The following is a 20316-nucleotide window of genomic DNA, read 5'->3' as shown; positions in this document are numbered from 1 at the left end:
AAAGATTTATCGAAAACATCCAAAAGTATTCGTGTATCTACGATAAAAAGTAACCCAATTATAATAATGGATGCCCAAGCAAAATCCTCTAATTTAGAGGAGTATATAATAAAAAAGCTGAGCTTATAATTGATGTATATTATCTTAATAATACGATAATAAAAGTGAATTTATAATAGTAAAGATACTATTTTTACTACATTTGTAATTATAGTACAGAAAAACTCGTAAAATATAATTATTGACTTTGTATCGATATATCATGTATAAAATCGTTTACTGTTTTCATCAATTCGCGTGCGAAGAAGTATTTACTTTCCACACTTGTAGCATTATTGTCACCGTAAAAAGTTTATTAGCCGAACTTCCACCGCAATCCAGACGCAAATGCAAATAGGTCACTTGTTTAAAAGCTTTTACGGCGAGAGGTTTTACGTCCGTTTTTACGGTAGTAGAGTCTCGGCCTAACATTAAAAAAATCTTGAAAACTGAAACATCATACTTCTTCGAAAAAATTGCCAGTTTTGTGTAACGCACGTTTTATTAAAGATAACATCAGGAAACTACAAAATAATGGAACATGACATTATAATTTTAACCCTTAAAAATTCATTTTAAAGGTATTGAACTAAAAGTAAAATTTTATAGATTGTAATGTCTATTATTCATAATACACAAATTACGCAATGGTATTCCAATTTGTATATGGTGCAAAAAAAGTTAGTACAATAGTATTTCAGGATACAAACGCTCCAGCATACGAAATTTTCAGGATACGACATAAAATTTGAACATATTTTTGCTCCACGGTACAAACAAAGACTCATCATACGACGTAACATTAGTTCGCAGTGCCATTTTTTATTCAATTTTGTTCATTCGTCTCAGTCCGCTTGTTTGTTTCGTCGTGGAAGGATCTCGATCCATAAAGAAAATCTCGAGATATTATCAGAAAGTGACTGATTTCATTGAAAAGAGAAATTTCCAAAAGGTTCACACTGGCCGTATTGCTGCTCAGAGTAATGACATTTGCTTAAGCCATTTTAGAAACATTTTAGAAGTAGGCAAAGCCAAACCTTTTTGGACAGATATTTTACCAAACGGCCTCTATCCAGTGTAAGTTCTAACAGAAATGAAGAAAAAAAAGCAAAAACCAGTGAATAAAAAGCTAAAAAATATATAAAACAGAAAAGTTAAAAAATTAGTGTTCAGTTATTTTTAAGTTATTGTTACATTATGTTATGTAAGTTAAGTTTTAGTATCATTTTCCTTCTTCCTCTCCTCCGCCAGCAGTTTACACCTCCACTGTTGTCTATCTGCAAAGAAAACTACATTTTTTAATCAATTATTATTCTATTATTGTAATTTATACATTTACATCTACAAAACGCATTTTTCAGTGTTTTCCTCACTAAAGTTTTTTTTTTCAATTTACTACTTAGCTTTACTCTGAGTGTGTTTTTCGTGTTGGAACGAATTATTTGATTTTACATGTAATCATATGAGGAAAACGATTCAACTTACGACATTTTCATGATACGATCAGTTTCAGAACGGATTATTTTCGTATCCTGAAGTAATACTGTATACGAAAAACAGGCAATTATTTATTGTGACATTGTCACAATGCCGAGGTGCAGTTTTAAACAGTAGTATTAATTTCTTGAATTTAAAATATATGCCATTCACCTCAAGCTAATAGTGGCTTGCCCTAGTACAACATACAACACTCGAAAGCAATACAATCGTGCTGGACATTTATCTAACTCTTTTTAGAAAGAAGTATTAAAGTGAAACAACGTGCCTATCGATATGAACCTGAACTTCCGATCCGTTTAATCGGTGCCTCTTACTTTTACGATTTCTACCTTGTTTAAATTATCTTTATGTAACACTTTATAGTCATCTTTGTCTTCTTCCACAGAAAGGGCAGAGCATGTTACTAAACCAGTAAACATAATAGAACGAATATGATTCACTATTTTATATAATGGACATTTTGAAATTGATTTAAACGCTTTTTAATTATGATAAAATTTTGCAAGATTTGTATCATTAATTTTTAAACTAACTTGGCTTATCAACAATACAGCATATATTAGCTAAACTTTAATTATTGTTTTTTCTATGATTTTGTGTGTATTAGTGTGAAAACGAAACGTGAAGCGCTTTAACTCTCTATTACCAGTTAGAATATAAATAATCAATATGGCAGAATCCTTAAAATACAGAATAATTTTATATATATTTTCTCGATAACTAAGCAGAGAAGAGACAGAAGGTAGCTCAATATAACTAACAAAGAGGGGCTGATGATATCTTTGATAGATAATTAGCGAAATTCTAAATCTCTGTTTGTTCGAGAATGTTCAGCATAATTGTTTTTCTCGACGATTCCAGCTTCGAATATTCGACTCGATCTGAAAATGAAAATTTTAATTCTTATACCTAAACGAGCAATTTTGGACTAAAATTTTGAAAAATTTTAGACTTATTATTTTCAAATGTAGTTTGTTTGTCCGGGTGTCTATCCGCTGTCTTTCCTTAATCTCGAGAATGCACATCGATCAGTGGAAAATGGAACCACATATGAAAAGAACGAGGGCAGGATGCTTTAATCAACTGTTCAAAATTTGCCAAAACATAACAGAATTCATGTTATTTCAATTTATATTTTTACCTCTGATAATTGTTAGATAGTCAACGGGCACGACTCTGTTAAAGTATCATGTACTGTACAGGAGCAAGTCACTACTTCGAAATAAAGGGCATATATTCTATGTTACATAAATTGAAAATAGAAATAAATATTGGAGCCTAAACTTGTGACTATGTGACAAGAAATTCAGCACAGTATTATGACGATCACAATCCGGTGCTAAAATTTTAGTCACATTTTTAAAATAATTTAATTAAATATATATGATCTCTGTTACAGATTAGTAATGTCTTATCCCAGTATCTCATACTTTTCCTATCAGAAGTGAACCGTGACTGTCATTCGTAGAACTCTTTTTATATCATCAAACGTGCTTTCGTTTTAAAACAAAGTGTTCAAATCCAGTTCATCCGGTACCTTTCCTCTACTCAATACGAATCTAAGTATCGCCATTTATCTTACAAACTCCGTACTTGAGAGTAAAAAAGGACTGTGAATTGAATTACAAGTGTACAATTTTTTACAAAATGTAGTCCAACAAAACACTATGCAAAGCTTCTATTAACTCACATTTTCTGGATTTGATGTCTCAATGGAAAACTCTTCCTCATCGCATATGCTTTTATAAATGTAAAAAGATGGTCATTCGAGAATACAAAGTTGTCTAAATCATTTCGAAATTTTTGTTTTAATACATAATCACCATATATTAAAGCAAATCCTGCTTTCTCTACTCTTTCAATTCCTTTGTTTAATTTAATAAAGTTGTTGTTTTGTATTATATGGTCTGTTATGATCTTCGCAGATTTTAACTTAGAATTATACAAAATTGCTTGACGTCATATATTATATAATATACAACTACTTATAATAAGATATATAGTAATTTTATATCATTTCCACACTTGAATAATTTGCCATAAAACACCTGTACTGGATGTTCCACAAGAATATTCGCCTCTTAGTATGAAGTTTGCCAACTCATCAAAAGTGTTTGGAATTTTTTCAGTAACAGGATAAGTCATGAACGACATTAAAGTCCCGCTATAACTAGTTCCTAGAATAACGATAGATAGCCACCATATTCCAATCATAAATCTGGATTATTTATGATTGGAATATGGTGGCTATTCATTATTGGGCGATGGTGGCTATGATTGGAATATGGTGGGTCTTCATACAATCCAAATTTATTCCTGCATATAAAAAATTCTTTAGTTTAGAAAAATCTTCAAAGAAAAAAACAAAAATAACTGACCATACTTATATATACGAAAGTTCGGAACAGAATCCGGAAAATTTTACATCTTGGCCGAAATATTTCTATATCTTGTAATGCAAAATCTCGTTCTAACACATTGTGCAACGCTAGTCCAAACACAATGACGGTTATAAATATAGCGATCTTAATCTAAAAAATTAAAATACTGCTGTTATTATAAAATGTTTATAACTTAAATAACAATTATTTGCCATAAATGAGAATAGAGCTATAATGGAATTTCAATTAAGGATTTTTTCAGGTTTTGTCACAATGAACACCACAGTCAGATATGCTATCACTGTAGAAAACTTTGTGAATAAATACAAATGGAAATGAATAAAAATTGAAATAATTCCCATGTCCACTTTCTAACAATTGAAAAATTAAGTATTATTATATTTCAGTAATAATTATAAAGTAAGTTTTCACAAAAAAGTTTTTTTTGTGAATTTTTTTTTGCATTTTTACTAACCTGAATTTTTTTGCATTTTTCAACGTCAAAAAATGTTGTTAGTCCAATAATGTAAAAGTTTTGAAAGAACAGTTTTGATCGATCGCAATAGTTGTCTTTTGTTTTATACAACAACCAAAAGGAAAACATAATTCTGGATGTCAAATATGTCATCTGAATGTAAATTCCATTATGTAGACAATGAGAAAGGTTTTAAAAATAGTTTCTTAACGATTTTTAAAAGTTTTTTCATCGTATACATAATAAAATTTACATCCAGAGATTTGCATATGCACAGTTTTGTCTACATAACATTTCGAATTGAAGTTATTTATAAATTCAAAATTCAACACGTTAAAGAAAAACTACAGGCTAACTCTGCCGATCCAGGTGCGTTTCACTGACGTCTTATACAACGTGATCGGGAATCATCGGTCTATGAGCTATTTTAGAGTATTTGTAAACACTCTCTCTGGTCTCGCTCGGAATGTTAGGCTAAGTAGATTATGACACGCATCGTCTGCCTTCTGAAACTTTGTCGCTAATAGATCATTTTAACTTACAACGTGATATTGCCATATTTAACTTTCTAAACTCATGTATTCTAGTTATACTTGATATTAAAGTTGTTGTTTTCTTAAACCTGTGAACCTGTCTATAATCCATTAAAAAACACCTTATAGACTTAATCACATCTCCCCACTTAATTTTAAAAGCCCTCCTAATTTAACAACGAGAGCGTATTTTACAAACACGTGCCGAATAAGTTGTCATTAGGGATCGCCCCCTGAGCTCCGTCTGCTCACAAAATAATTACAAATAGTATTTATTATTATTCTAATGACGAATCAGCCAACAGCGTATAAAATTATAAATAATAAAAGAATACAAAATGACAATGGAAATTACTACATCACAATGAAGGAAAGCTGCATCCTAATCATTTGTAATGCGTTTTTTTTTTACTGTAAATCTACGTAGAAAACTGAGGAAAAAGCTCTTACTGTTGTCTGTTCTTCCTGTAGAAATCGCAACTTTACACAGAAAATAATTATAAATCTTATTAGACTGCTATATCTGTACTTAGAAAATTTTAAGATGACGTTGATAATCAAATCTTTTTTAAATAAAATTTACGTTATTTTATATTAATTATAGTTGTTCGAAATTGAAAAAGACTTCTCACACTTTTTTACAAAGTAGCACAGTGAATAATACATAATTATAACCTTAAAAAATTAAATTATTTTAATAATATTTTATATTTGAATATTATACGGAAATTTAATATATCTAAGCGACACATGTTACTACTGCTGTGTTTCTCTAAAATAAATATATCAACGTATATTTATTTTACCGAAATATAGTTGTGGTATTTAAATGTGGTATTATTATTGCCATGGGTATAGAATTATAGACAATAAAACATTGCATAAATCACAATTGATTTTACTACATTATAGTCAAGGATAATTGCATTATTAATATTCGTTATGCGATTTTATTCTACGTAGAAGTAACGAGGAAAAATATGTTGTCTATCTTTCGTTTTTTCCTCCTTCAACTTTGATTACACCGAATATAATTATTCAAATTGTAATCTTGTATTTAATTTATTATTTAATGTCAATAAATGATTTCATGTTTTTTACTATACGTAAATATTTATTTACAGTCGGTTTAATTTTTAAATACTAAATGTCAAAACACTAAAAATTCATCGAAATAACTCATTAACGTATTTCAGGAATATAGTTGCATGGCTCAGTAATCATGAATTACAGAATTTATTCTAAAGTTTCCTCTTTTTGTCTAAATTGTTCATAAATTTTTCCCCGTAAGTAATTTATAAATTCCTGCAACGTTCATTTCCTTTTCATATTAACAAGTCTAACGACTGAATTCAGTCTTCGAGTAACAAAATTAATTTGCAAATTCGTTATTAAAATATTATAAATTATAACACTGTTGATAAATACAATTACCGCCGGATCGTAAAACTTATCGTGGCAGACATTTCGGATAATGAAAATAAATAACGAAAATACGGTGAGTAATTATTAAATTATATTAGAATTGTTTTCTTTACTAATTTTACTTTTATTTTTGCTTGCTTACTTGTTTGCTGTTTTTAAATGTTTTTTTTTTCTATTTTTTTTTAAAGAAACTTAACGGGTAACTCAAAAGTTGTTTTAAAATATTAAATGAAATGAAGCTCAACTGCCCAAAAGCAAAAGCTTCCAATGCAACAATTCCACTAGAAGTGACCAAAATTCATTACAAAGGGAGTTAGTTCTTTGTTTTCAGAAAAAAGAGGAACATGCCAATAGGTTGACAGGATGTATACTGTAAAAAATATCGTACATATAAGTCTATTTAACAGATAATCTATTTTAGAAATAGGTTCATAGTTAATTTTACTCAACTTGTTTAACTTTCTGTAATTCATACATGAATTAGTCTTATCAACTTTTTTACCTAATGAGTTTGGAACGGCGTACAGAAACGACGAGAGTTTAATTAATCACGATTTTAGCAACAGTTTTACCTGTCTATTAATCTCTATGTCAGCAAAATGCTTTATAAGGTTTGAGAATCATGGACTTTTTGTTTTTGAGTAATATTCTAAAAGTATCTACGTTACGGGCTGGCACTGAGAATTTCTCAGCAAAAAAATTTCCATAAAATTTTTTAGCTTCTGTTTCTGTAATGGTTAACAACGTCTCTCTTGTTGAAAATATTTAGCAGAGATTCCTTTATGAAAGTAGAGCTATCCCTACCCCTTAAAAAATTTGTATGTACATATTGTTTTGTGGGGAATTAACGTATTTTGTATTTTATTTTATTTTGTTCTTCTTATTTATTGATTCGAACGTCTTTAATTTGGTGATGGCCCATTGAATGGGTTAAAAACGTTCGTTTATCTGAACGAATGAGCTTTCTCAGTATTATGATCTGTTGACTTTATAAAATATAAAATATTTGTTTTAATAGTAAAAAATCTGTAAATACAGTAGACCCCCTATTAGACGGGTTCCTATATTTACGATTCCTATAAAACGGCGAAAAAATTGCGACGGTATCCGTAAAAAACGGTAGAACTCTTATAATTACGTAAAACGTCATCGGGCAGCGCAACTATTTTTTGCCGTCAAGCGCCACGCTACGGAGAGATTACTACCGTCTGTACACTATTATATATAAATTATATATAAATTCAATGCTGTACATATAATTATATATTAATTATACATAAATTAAATACTGTATATATAATTATATATTAACTTAATTTATTGTAACTTATGTATATTGTTTATATATATATTTTCTGCCGTCTAGCGCCATGCTACAAAGAGTTTAGGCGAACTATTGCCTGTACAGTATGTAAATTGAGTACCATAAGTCTAATACAATACTGTAATTTTATACATTTTGTGTGAAAAATAAAACATTCCTTATTCAACGGCAGTTAAAATTATATACATTAATGATGTCTCCAAAGTTCAACGAAGCTTTCGCAGAAAAATAACATAAAAAATCGCTTCCGCGGTTTGCTGAGCTGTTCCGTGACGAAAACAAGCTTGAGCAACGGCAATGTCAAATGGTGCACACTTAGTAAGTGATCCTACAATTTTTTGTTTATAGCGTAGTTTATACGGATTATTTCCAAAAAAATATACGCGTTTTGGAAATGATGAGTCGGTTTAATCTAGAGTCGATTAATTTTATGGAAGAAAACTTTTCAAACAGCCGTAGCCCGACACGTATGCACAGTAAAGTGCATACATGTCGGGCTGTGATTGGCAAGGACTCGTAAAAAATCGATTGATAAATAACGGAATGTATCTACCGTCTTATATTGGGGTCGAATGTATACTATTTTACATAATTTTGAATGATTTTACTAGAATAATATTTAACCAAATAAAATGTAGACTTTCTGATAATATTCATAAATATTCTACTTGTACAAGAAAATTACAGCTCATTTCATAACTGAAAGTTTAATCAGTTTTATCTTATATGTAAACTTAAAAATAATGAATTTTAAAGTTTAATGGCTTCATCGAATTTTAACGTTACTTTTAAAATTTAAATAATAAATGAAAAGTAGAGAAGCTTTGTTCATTCATTAATTTATAATAATCATTTAAAAGTGTAGGAAATGTGTAGTATTATATATTTGTCTTATTCTCAATGTACAGTACAGTCGACCCCCGTATAAGATATAAGTACGTTCCAATTTATTAGGAATCCGATTTCTTACAAGTCGTTTCAATCACAGCCCGACACGTGTCAAGTTTACGGATTACGGCCGATTGAAAGGTTTTCTTTTATAAATTTAATCGATTCTACACTAATCCGACTCAACATTTCCAAAATACGTATATTTTTTCGTAGTTTTATAAGGAATCGTAATTATAGGAACCGTAATTATAGGGGTGTCGACTGTACAAAATAAGTCAGGACACAATGTTTATTTTTAAAAAAGTAAAACATCGTCATAAACCATGTTTAGAAAGGTAATAGTAAAATATGTTTCACGTTCAAATTAAATAAAAACGAGTTTAAAAGCATTTTTTAATAACTACGAATTAAGTTGAATTAATACTTTACAAATACGAAATCTAAACTCTAATGAATCATTTGATTGAATTTATTTAAATGATAAAAATACAAAAAGTTATCAAAATACAGTCGACCCCCTATAACGCTGTAGATACGTTCCACTTTATAAGAATTTCGCGTTGTAGGAATCCTTCAATACATGAGCCAATCACAGCCCAGCACTTGTGTAGTTTACAAACTACGGCTGTTTGAAAGGTTTTTTTCTTTCATAAAATGAATCAATTGTAGAGTAATTTGACTCAAAATTTCCAAAACACTATAATTTTTTGAGAATAATTCGTATAAACTATGCTATAAAAAATTGTAGGATTACTTACAGAGTGTGCAACGTCCGACGTCACCATTCCTTAAGCTTGTTTTTGTCGCGGAGCAGCGCACCAAATGGCGGGCGCGATTTCTAATAAGTAATTTTTCTGCGAAAAATTCGCTAAACTTTGGAGATATCACTAATAGAAATAACTTTTACGGCCGTTACATAAATGTTATTTTTTCACAAGAAATGTATAAAATTACAGTACTGTATTAGACTTACAGAACCTTATTTAAATACAGTACAGACGATAGTAAACTCAACTTACCCGCCTCAACTCTGCAGTGTGTAAGTAGTTCGGCTGCTCATCTAGTATTGGTTTAGATTCGACTAATGCTGTCGCGAGACGAGTCGGCGATAACATTTTACCGCATTTTACGAGTCTCTTTTTGCGTCTTTATACGAATACAGTCTCAATTTTTTCCCGCGATATACGAATCTGCATTATATAAACCCGCGTTATAGGGATCTATTGTATTTGCAAAAATGTTCTTATCAGACATAATTTTAGAAATGTGCTTTATCTGTTGTCTCTTCGTATGACTTTAGGATTAAAAACTTTATTGCCGAAAGTGACTTTATTTAGATCTTTCTTTTTAAAAAAACCCGAAATTACACAATGAGACAAAAGATGAAGGACGCTTTTATACTTATGTCCGATGAAAAAATACTTATTGTGAATTTTTAAAATTATCGAAATGATGTTTTATTTTTATTTTTTATAGACAAAATAATATCTTTTTATAAATAAAAATTAAAACATGAAAACTGACTGTGTGAAGAAACGATTATCCATCGTTTTTCGAAAATTAGGAAGATTAATCGGACTTCATCCGTACTATTTTATCTTTATTCCTATTTTAATAACAGCGTCATTCTCAGCTTTCATCTTCAATATAAACACTATCTCAAACACAATCGAACTGGTATTTGCAGATTCAGGAAAAGTCTATAATACTAAGAAGTTTATTGACGAAAACTTTCCTTTTAATACATCGAAATTCTTTGATCCAACAAGTTTTACAGACGTACCTAAATGTGTGTTTGTTACATTTACAAAGAAAGGTGGTGGAGACATGCTCGAAAAAGATGTGCTACTGGAAATAAGTCTGGCGGATCAGTTTATTAAGAATATAACAATTGACGATAAAGGTAGGAAAATTGGATATTCAGATATTTGTGCACGTGTAGGCGAAAAATGTTTTGAAAATCCGATTATCGAAATATTGCCCGAAATTGATAAAATAGTGCAGAGAAAGAAGAAATTGAAGTATCCGTTCGACATAGATCCGCTGACATACTCTTATCGAATTTATTCTCTCAACTTTGGGGATGTAACTGAAGATGAAAACGATTTCATTCAGGCAGCAAATGCTATGAGATTAGTTTATTTCACTGACGAAAGCGACAAGAAAAAACACAATGTGATAGAAAGATGGCGAACAGAAGTTTACAATCAAATAAGAAATCACCAATTTAAATATGTTCTGTTTTTCATTGACTACAACTGGTCAATGGAACAACAAAATGTGCAATTAGTGGAAAATATAAAACCTATGATCGGTGCAGTAGTTGCATTTATTTCTTTGTTTACTACAGTTACGTATATGAGCAATAATTGGGCAAAAAGCAAGCCTTTTCTGGGTGTTGCAAGTGTCGTATCTGCTGGTCTGGCCGTGGTCACATCTTTCGGATTCATGTCAATTGTCGGTGTTCAAAATAGTATTTGGAACATAACCATTCCGTTTTTAGTTCTCGGTAAGTAATTACTCGCGCTTTTATATTTGTTTACTTTTAGATTATGAATTCTTCAATTAATAAAAGTTTTTTCATGCAGTGACAGAGATCGATGATGCCTTCGTATTATTGGCGTGTTGGAGAATATCAAACCCCAAGCATAAAGTACACAAACGCATGGAAGAAACATTGTGTGAAGCAGGAGTTTCTATAACTTTAACATCGTTGACTAATCTGTTTTCGTATTGTATTGGAATGACGGCATCTTTTCCTCTTATAAGAATGTTTTGTTATTATTCAGCAACTAGCGTAGTGTTCACATTTTTGTATCAAATAACATTTTTTGCAGGTTGCATGGCATTATCAGGATACAAAGAAGAAAAACAACAACAAGCATTTCGTCTTAATATCCGTAAGATGATTTAAGTTTTTAAATTAAATATATGTTTATATATGTTTACGGTTATTCATAATTTCTATGGCATATGAGATTGTACATGGAAGTATCAACAGACTGTTGGCATAGCATAAAAAGTAATTTTATAGTGTATTGATTATATGATGCATTATTTCGTTTAAGTGTTCTGTAATGTGAAATTATTTGCAGAAACTTAATTTGTGTTGCCAAATTACTATCAAGTAGTTAATTGCAGCTTTATTTTTACGTCACAACTGAGTATGTTGTTAATATTGAATTTTATTAATTTAAGACATTAATTAACATTACGATAATTAACATTTCTTCTGATTAGTTACGTTTAAATAAATTTAAAATTAATATATATGTTATGGACAATGTGATTAATATGGCCATTATTTATAATGCTCGGTCATTTTGAATAATGACTAACAATATCGGACATTGTAATAAATTTCAATAATTTATCAAATTGACCGGTCATTATGAATACTGCTATCATCTAGTCGCACAAAGTGATAATAATGTGTCAAAGAGTGATTATTTAAAATATGCTAGCCAACCAGCACTCGCATCTGAGTTGAGCGTGTGTGTTGCATATTGTACCGAATTTGGGGTAGTCGCGTCTGTTTGTGCTTTTGATGGATTCCTACAGGAGGGCTGCTGCCAGCAGGCCGCGTATTGTTTAACGTCAGTAGATATTGATTCACGTAGTTCTTGAACACACGTATCAATAACTAGTATGTATCAATATGTAGTGACGTTAACAAATTGGCGGCCTGCCGGCGGCTTTCCTCGGGTAGGAATCTGTTGGGAACACAAGCAGTCGCGACCGCCGCCATTACGGTGCACATAGGTATAATTTTACTATTTAATTAATATAGTTAATGGTACTTAGTTTAATTTAAAACATTACATATTTTTAAGTACTATAAAATAATTCACAAAAATAAATATTTCTAAATGAAATAAGTAGAGTTTTTTAATCAAATTAAAATGTCACACAATATAAAATTCAGTACTAAACGCAATACACAACAGGATACACTCTGCAACTCAGAGTGCCACTGGCTAGCGTATGTTGGATGACCACTTTTCAACGTATTATTATCACTTTGCCCGACTACGTGATGGCTGTATTCATAATGACCGGTCAATTTGATAAATTAATGAATAATTACTACACTGCTCGCGCGTATTCATAATGACCGGGCATTATGTATAATATCCGATTAATCACTCTGTCCATAACATATATATTAATAATATATATTTGTTATATATATATATATATATATATAACAAATATTACTCGTAATCTTCTTGCATATGTAGTATTAAAAGAGTAATACTCATCTATACTAATATTATAAAGAGGTAATGTTTGTATGTATGTTAGTTTGTATGCAGCAGGTAATCTCCGAAACTAGTCATCCTATTTCAAAAATTCTTTCACAAATATCTAGAATGGAACTTCAGGGTGGACATAGGCTATATATTATTCCGTTAAACATGGGGGATGGACAGTTCTTTACGGTAAGCCTTACGGAAAAGGTTACCGTAAAGAACTCTGTTTCTATTATACTATTTTAGATGCGGGTTTTTGCGTTTTTGATTGCGTTTTAATAGGGTACGTCAACAGAATGTACACTAAGAAGGAATTTTTCGAAAAATTTTCTCTCACTGGGGAAGTGTTATACATTTATAATAGATACATTTTGAGCCACTACAAAGCGTGGTGGGGTCTGCTAGTAACTTATATTCTTATCAGTTACGTAAACGTTTCCTACAGCATATTGAATTGACACAGCTAAAATAGTACATTATAGATTTTTCACAGCATTTAAAATACAGTACATGTCGTTAATTTAGAATAGTTTAATATATTATTGAAGTATGATTTCTACAAATATCGCTTTATTTTAAATTACGGTAAATTTTTAATTTAAACTTAAGATTTTAACTTTGCTCTTTCTAGCTTGCTTGTCGCTGCACTGGTTATTGGTGTAGGTTACTACTAAGGCTTACGTAGTATTATTCTTTCGTAAGCCTCTGAGAGGGATCATTTATTTTTTTAATTTTTTATGCTCATTCCCCATTTTTTTTTCACTTTCCCCTTCTTTCTTGGCTGATATCTTATATTTTGTTTTAACAATAAACAGCTTTTCCTTAAAATAAAATGAAAATTATGCTTAAAAATATCGTACAGAAAAAGGTGATCTTTTTGAATACTTTTCGATGTGCTTTTAAAAAATTTCTGAATACTTTTCATTTTCATTTTTTAATCATACCTCTTATTTTCATTTCATATGCGGATAATTAATATTACATTAAATGATTAAAAAATTACCTATACATTGTTTAAAATTACTTTTTGAATAAAAATCTCGTATGAATATTTTAAATGGTAAGTTTATTTACAGAAGATATCGAAAATGATTGTACAGAAGAAGAAACGTCTACTGATGAGCCAACAATGGCATATTTTAGGGACAAGTTTGGAAAAATTCTATCTATGAATGTAATTAAGTTAACAGTTATCATCGTGTACTTTCTAAATTTATCACTTGGAATATGGGGAGCCTTAAATATAAAACACGGTATAGATTTTACTAAGTTATATCCACAAAAATCGGTAATAACACAGGGTATTAAAACATATTATAATAGTTTCGGCCGTTATACGTTTCCTTACCATATAATAATTAATAGAACACTTGATTATTCAGATTTAAATGTACAGAAATCCGTAGACGACCTACTCAACAAATTCGAAAGTCTTCCATATATTGCACATTCCAGATTCAGAATATCTTGGTTAAAATATTACAAAGAATTCCAAAATCACCCGCTAGCAAAGTATTCATTACGAGGATACAACATGTCGGTTAAACAAGATTTCTTGGATGGACTTCGCGATGTTTTCCTGAAATTTAAATCAGCGGAACAATTCTCTGACGATATCGCATTCAACTCTGATGGATCCGATATTTTAAGTAGCAGATTCCATGTACTTGTGAATGATACGTTAAGTACAGAAGCTGAAATGGAAATGTTAAAAACACTCTGGAAAATTGCCGACGAATTTGATTATCCTGTTCTTGTTTATTCAGCAGTCGCACCTCTGTACGAACAAGGAATTATAATTGGACGTACAATTCAGGATTTATTTTGGATCACTTCACTTTTGGTCATGATTCTTTTTATAGTTTTCATACCAAACATCGTCGTTGCAGTTCTCGTTGCAATATCGGTAACATCCACCATTGTAGAAACATTAGGATACATGTCTCTGTGGGGTATAAACATGGATATTTTATCTATGATGAGTCTGATATTATGTGTCGGATTTTGCGTCAATTATCCGGCTCACATATCTTACGCGTATATTTGTTCTCCGTATCAAACTCCAAAGGAAAAAATGAAAGACAGTCTGTATCGTATTGGCTATCCAATATGTCAAGGATCTCTGTCAACCATTTTAGGAATTTTATTTGTATACAGAGATATGTACGCTTCAATTATATTAGTGAAAATTGTATTTCTTATTGCATTAGAAACTGCATTTCATGCATTGATTTTTGTTCCTGTTGTTCTTTCTTTAATCTCTTCAATTTTCTTTAAAGCTAATGTAAGAACGCCGATTGGGGGGGGATTTTTATTCCCTACCGTCGGGATGGTCTAAGGTCTTAGCGTATGTGGGTGGCGGTTTGTAAAGGCAGCAAAGACAAGTGTTTACAAAGGTAAACCGTTTATTTCGGACGAATATGCTTACACAATTTTTAGGCTTCGGTGCTGGTCTTGCGTTGTTGAGAATTCCGGCGGTGATCCGGTGCGTCGTCGTAGGGGCCCCTGGACAGTGTCGAGGAGAAAAAAAAGTTCGATGTCTCGAAAGTCGATGCACGAAAGATGAAGATACACGAATACAACAGAAGTATAGGTGGAAGTCTTGGTGGAAGTAGAAATCAAGTAAAAAAGTCCCGCTGTCCTTGAATTTTGCGTTTTTATAGGATTTTTGCGATCGACTCCTTGTCAATTGGATAGATCTTACATCACCGTTTTCCAATTGGTCATCCACCTGTCTCCAGGTGTAAATGGAGCTTCGTTAAGTTCGTGGAAAAGGTCGGCTGGAGATGGTTTATCCGACACCATCTTTTCGAATCTGATCGCGTTTAATTGTTGACTATGACACCTTCGCTCATCTAGACATTTTTTTATCTAGTTTCGTTTTGCTTTCTAAACTGCGTCTTAACTTTTAATATTTTAAATTTTCTTCTTTTTACATCTAAAATTTGGTTTTTCCGTCAACTTTTGATGAGCGTCGACGTCAAAGTCGGGTGTCGCCGATTCGACACTTATATATTTACTTTCCTGACGATTTAACATAACAAATTTTTACATATCTTCCCTTTTTGGGGAGGGGCTATTTCCAGGGCTTCACAGGGCTCCCTACCAAAGGAAAATGTCGCTTGGTGCCAGCGACATTTTCTCTGGCAGCCTCGGAAGCTGACAGTTCGCTTCCTTCTTGTAATACAAGATCACAATTACAATCGTTTTTCGTTTTCTATTTTTTTTTTCTCTCGCGCGTGTTTGGTTTCGCGTTACATCGAAATGTGCTCGATGGTCACATCATGTAAGCGTTACACCTGATCTACTAATTGATACTTCGCGTAACATTTCTTGAGTTTCGTCAAGATACGGATTTCTTTTGAAAACATTTTTTTCTAATTTTGTAGACTGAGCAAGTTATATCAATTCAAAAATTTTCCTTGTTCTCCGAAAAGCCAAACGTGGTCTAAATTAAATTTGTTCAATCAGTCTGTCATTCAAGAGATTACCATTCTTGTCTTTTTTTCTTTCGAGTTTTCTGTTAGAATCTGGAGAGGAGAATGAAAGAATATCTGCATGGAGGTGGACGTTCATCGACCTCAGCATCGTTTGCAGGCATCGCTTCTTCCGATGTCCTCTTGTCGTAAACACGTGACAATTTTCTGTCATCTTTTTCGATGCAGATTTCCACAAATCAAGGTCACGTGGTTCTTAAGCGACGTTTCTCTCAATTCTGCTGAACATTCGACACTTCGTGATTATTCTCCTGTTGCTATCAGCTTCTTGACGGCTGTTTTCTCGTTACAGATCTGATTGTTTCAGTGCGTTCTAATTTGGAGGGTCAATTTTCCTCATTTTTCAATTGTATAAATTGCTCAATCTATGAGATTTTTAAATGAGCGTTTCTTTCTCGCGACAATTTTTGGATTGGAACAACGAGTGTGTGAATGACAATTTTTACATTTTTCTTTTTCCGACAAAAATCAAAAAACACTTTTTTTTTTCATCTACACTGGCACAAAAGTCGAAGGTTCGTTCGCGATACAAAGTATCATCACAAATGACTAAAAGGTTACAGGTTTCAATTTCATCATCTATGAAAGAAAGAGTTTCACATTACTAGTTAAGTTCCGATTTCCGACAAAGTTTGTTGACCGTACGCGAGTTTTTACAAACTAACCTTCTCCTCATTGGGGATGATGACCTCTTCTAAACAGGTGAAAGAGATCACCATTTACAATTTTTGGTAAATAATCCAATGGGAGTAGGCGGTGACGGGCGCTCGTGACATTGGCCTTGGGATGGAGCCTCAGTTACTTCCGCGTCCGTAACCGTCGCTACGCTAGGTGGTATATAACCCGAAGATTTTGGAAGGACCCAAGGGTACTCGCTTACNTAATTTTTTGGCAAAGGTCCTTAAGTTCAGAACCTTGGGTTGTTTTCGGTGTCGATCTGGTCCTACGCTGGAGGGGCCCCGTGACTGCGTCGAGTGAGAAGTTCGAGATCTGAAGTGACAGCACACAAAAGATGAAAGGAAACACGACAGCTGTCGACAAACGAACACAACAGGTAGTCTAGGTGGAAAAGTCTTAGTGGAAGTTTCGTTGTCCTTGATTTTTGCGTTTTTATAGGGTTTTTGCGATCGGCTTCTTGTCAATTGGATAGTTCTTACATCACCGTTTTCCAATTGCTCATACACCTGTCTCCAGGTGTAAATGGAGCTTCGTTAAGTTCGTGGAAAAGGTCGGCTGGAGATGGTTTATCCGACACCATCTTTTCGAATCTGATCGCGTTTAATTGTTGACTATGACACCTTCGCTCATCTAGACATTTTTTTATCTAGTTTCGTTTTGCTTTCTAAACTGCGTCTTAAGTTTTAATATTTTAAATTTTTTTCTTTTTACATCTAAAATTTGGTTTTTCCGTCAACTTTTGATGAGCGTCGACGTCAAAGTCGGGTGTCGCCGATTCGACACTTATATATTTACTTTCCTGACGATTTAACATAACAAATTTTTACATATCTTCCCTTTTTGGGGAGGGGCTATTTCCAGGGCTTCACACACTGAGGCACCACTGTATATATTTCTAGCGCTGATATTTTAAATTAAGAATAATTTTGTAAAAGTCGCTTTTCATAAAACCTCCTGTTATCACGTTTCCTTTTAATGATAAATTTCTTAGTACTTTAATTAAATTGGTTTAATTAACTCCAAGCATGTAGTTTCTGCTGCTTATAACTATAATTATTTTTGTATTAATTCATATTTCGTATGAAGAAACTACGGATGAATTTTGCTGTAAGTAGGATGGATAATAATGATGATAATTTATAGCTACAAAACGAGCAATTATTTATTGTGACATCGTCACAATGCCGGGCTGCAATTTTTAATCATATTTTTAATTAATTTAATTCAAAATATATGCTCTTCACCTTAAATTAGTAGTGGTTTGCCCCTGTACAGTACATCATACTTTTCATTTAACAATAGAGTCGTCTGTCTAACAGCTTTCGGCGGAAAAGTTTTGAATTGACGTAAAGTGACTTTCGGAAGTTGTTATATAGGTAATCGGGCCACCTGCCCTTAAGGTTTCCATATCTTGTCTCGGATTTCATCTGCCTAACTCTTTTCTAAAGACGGACGACAGTGGGAATTTATAGGTTACAATTTTTTCAAATTGCAGTTCAATAATACAAATTTTTGTTTTTTTTTTCTATTGTTTTTTATTAGTGGAACCTGCTAAAGGCGTAAAGTTTTGGAAATGCTTTCTTAGAAAGCTGTCCGATTATCATCGTATAGTAAGTGTATTTAACTATTGTTATTGACGTCTTTATTATAGTTGCATGTTTAAATTATACAGGATACAGGTATACATATTTTACTTTTTCGAACAATTAGCTGATTGTGTGATTACCAAGAAAGGATTCTCGAATAGAAACAGAGCTATAGTGTATTTCTCGTGCGCCATTGCTTCTCTATTAGGAAAGGTAAGACTTAACTATTATATGACAATAAAATATTTTTATATAACATGTACATAATGTCGAATTCTTTCCTGAGCAAAGGAAGAGAGATAATGTAATATAGCAAGATATCCATCACTTCGCCAAATTGTCTAATATGTACCATATAATACCAAATGCCAAATAACCAAAACTATGAAGGTGAAGATATGCCTAATCTGGGTGCAGAAACGGTTACCGATTAGACCACTACAAGTAGGCCTACTCATTCAGTTTTTAGTCATGTCTCTCCCATAGAAATAATGTCAATTCCACATGTTGAAATTAAGAAAAAAATCGAAAATAGCAGGAGAGGGAAAGCAGCAATCCTAACAGATACACCGTAGAAGCAGCAGCTGATGGAACAACACAAACGATCAANATTACATGTAACTCAAACTTTTGCAAATAATTTTTTATAGAAATTTGTTTGTCTCTAATTATTCCCTCTGATTAAATTGTTTATCATATATTTTCACAGACAAAAAATACAGCAATTAATAAACTATTGTTTATAGAGAACTTTACAGATGATATAAGGAAATAGTGTTTTCGATATAATGTATACGGTATTTTCTAATATAATATTGTCTTTTACTATCCCGTATTTTATTAACTAGATTATTTTTAGGTATTTAATAACATTGGTTTAGTAGCGGGTTCATGCCTCATCAACAAACTGAACATGTGGAGTTTTCCAGGTTTTTTTCATGTGTCTAACCCCTAAATAGGGACCAGTTTTTCGTAGAAAGTTTTCCCGGATCTTTGGCATATCGCTTATTTGTTGTGTTACCTTATCCCATGAAAATCAAAACCAATCGAATAATAAGCTTCATCATTTACATCTTTAACATGAATATTTAGAGATTTTTTTCCACAAAGACTATTTATCTACTGAATAACAAAATCATACATATAGTATATAAACTTTTTTAAAAAAATAAAGAAAATTCTTTAGTTTATGATTAACAGGCACTAATTCAGTACTAAAAGTGTAATGATATTAAAATTTGAGCTTTGGCTTTGAGTTCGATTTCCATGATAAGAATTAAACATATATTTTTTAAATCTATTATTAATTAGCGTTTTTATACTTTATAATTCAATATTGCAGTAAAAAATTGCGTAAACATAAAAAATGGTAATTAAGAAAATAATTTTACAAAACTTAAAAATATTTTAATTATAAAAAGTCACGTCCGCTACTATCAGGAAATATTGTATTAATACTTTTAATAAACAATGTTGTTATAATATTGTATTGTTTCTATTTTTAAAATTCTAATTAATTTTTAGCTATCGAAACTCAGCAACAGACGTTCAAGATGGCGGACAGCTAACAACGGATGAAAGAGGAAATTTTTATCGTTAAGTTTAAACTTGTTTGAATTGTTAAATGTCTTAATTTTATTATTTTCTGGTTTGACTGTCGATTTCAAATGGGGTCCAGAAGGTAATATTACATTTTCATTTATATATTTGTAATTAGAATTTTGTTTAGATACT

At 31.6% G+C, this 20316-nt stretch overlaps 2 protein-coding genes across 2 annotated transcripts in view; both read left to right on the top strand.

Annotated features, from left to right (window-relative positions):
• Nucleotides 1–10080: 10080 nt before the first annotated feature.
• On the top strand, nucleotides 10081–20160 carry LOC111640725 (patched domain-containing protein 3-like). The gene is made up of 5 exons (XM_023386766.1): nucleotides 10081–11077; nucleotides 11157–11468; nucleotides 13898–14122; nucleotides 14204–15105; nucleotides 20107–20160. The coding sequence occupies exons 1-5, from the start codon at nucleotides 10081–10083 to the stop codon at nucleotides 20158–20160; spliced, it is 2490 nt and encodes an 829-aa protein (XP_023242534.1).
• The window catches only part of LOC111640721 (tyrosine-protein phosphatase corkscrew-like), a 73510-nt gene continuing 73323 nt past the window's right edge, over nucleotides 20130–20316 (top strand). Inside the window, exon 1 of the mRNA XM_023386759.1 lies at nucleotides 20130–20263. Within this exon, the coding sequence (XP_023242527.1) occupies nucleotides 20250–20263 (14 nt within the window). The 5' untranslated portion in view covers nucleotides 20130–20249. The remainder of the gene's footprint in view (nucleotides 20264–20316) is intronic.

This window comes from Centruroides sculpturatus, unplaced genomic scaffold (genome assembly GCF_000671375.1).
Source record: "Centruroides sculpturatus isolate CEXI.00-Female unplaced genomic scaffold, Cexi_2.0 scaffold1341, whole genome shotgun sequence".
Taxonomy (NCBI): domain Eukaryota; kingdom Metazoa; phylum Arthropoda; class Arachnida; order Scorpiones; family Buthidae; genus Centruroides; species Centruroides sculpturatus.
Note: the sequence above shows the minus strand (reverse complement) of the source record. Positions and strands in the feature narration are given on the sequence as shown.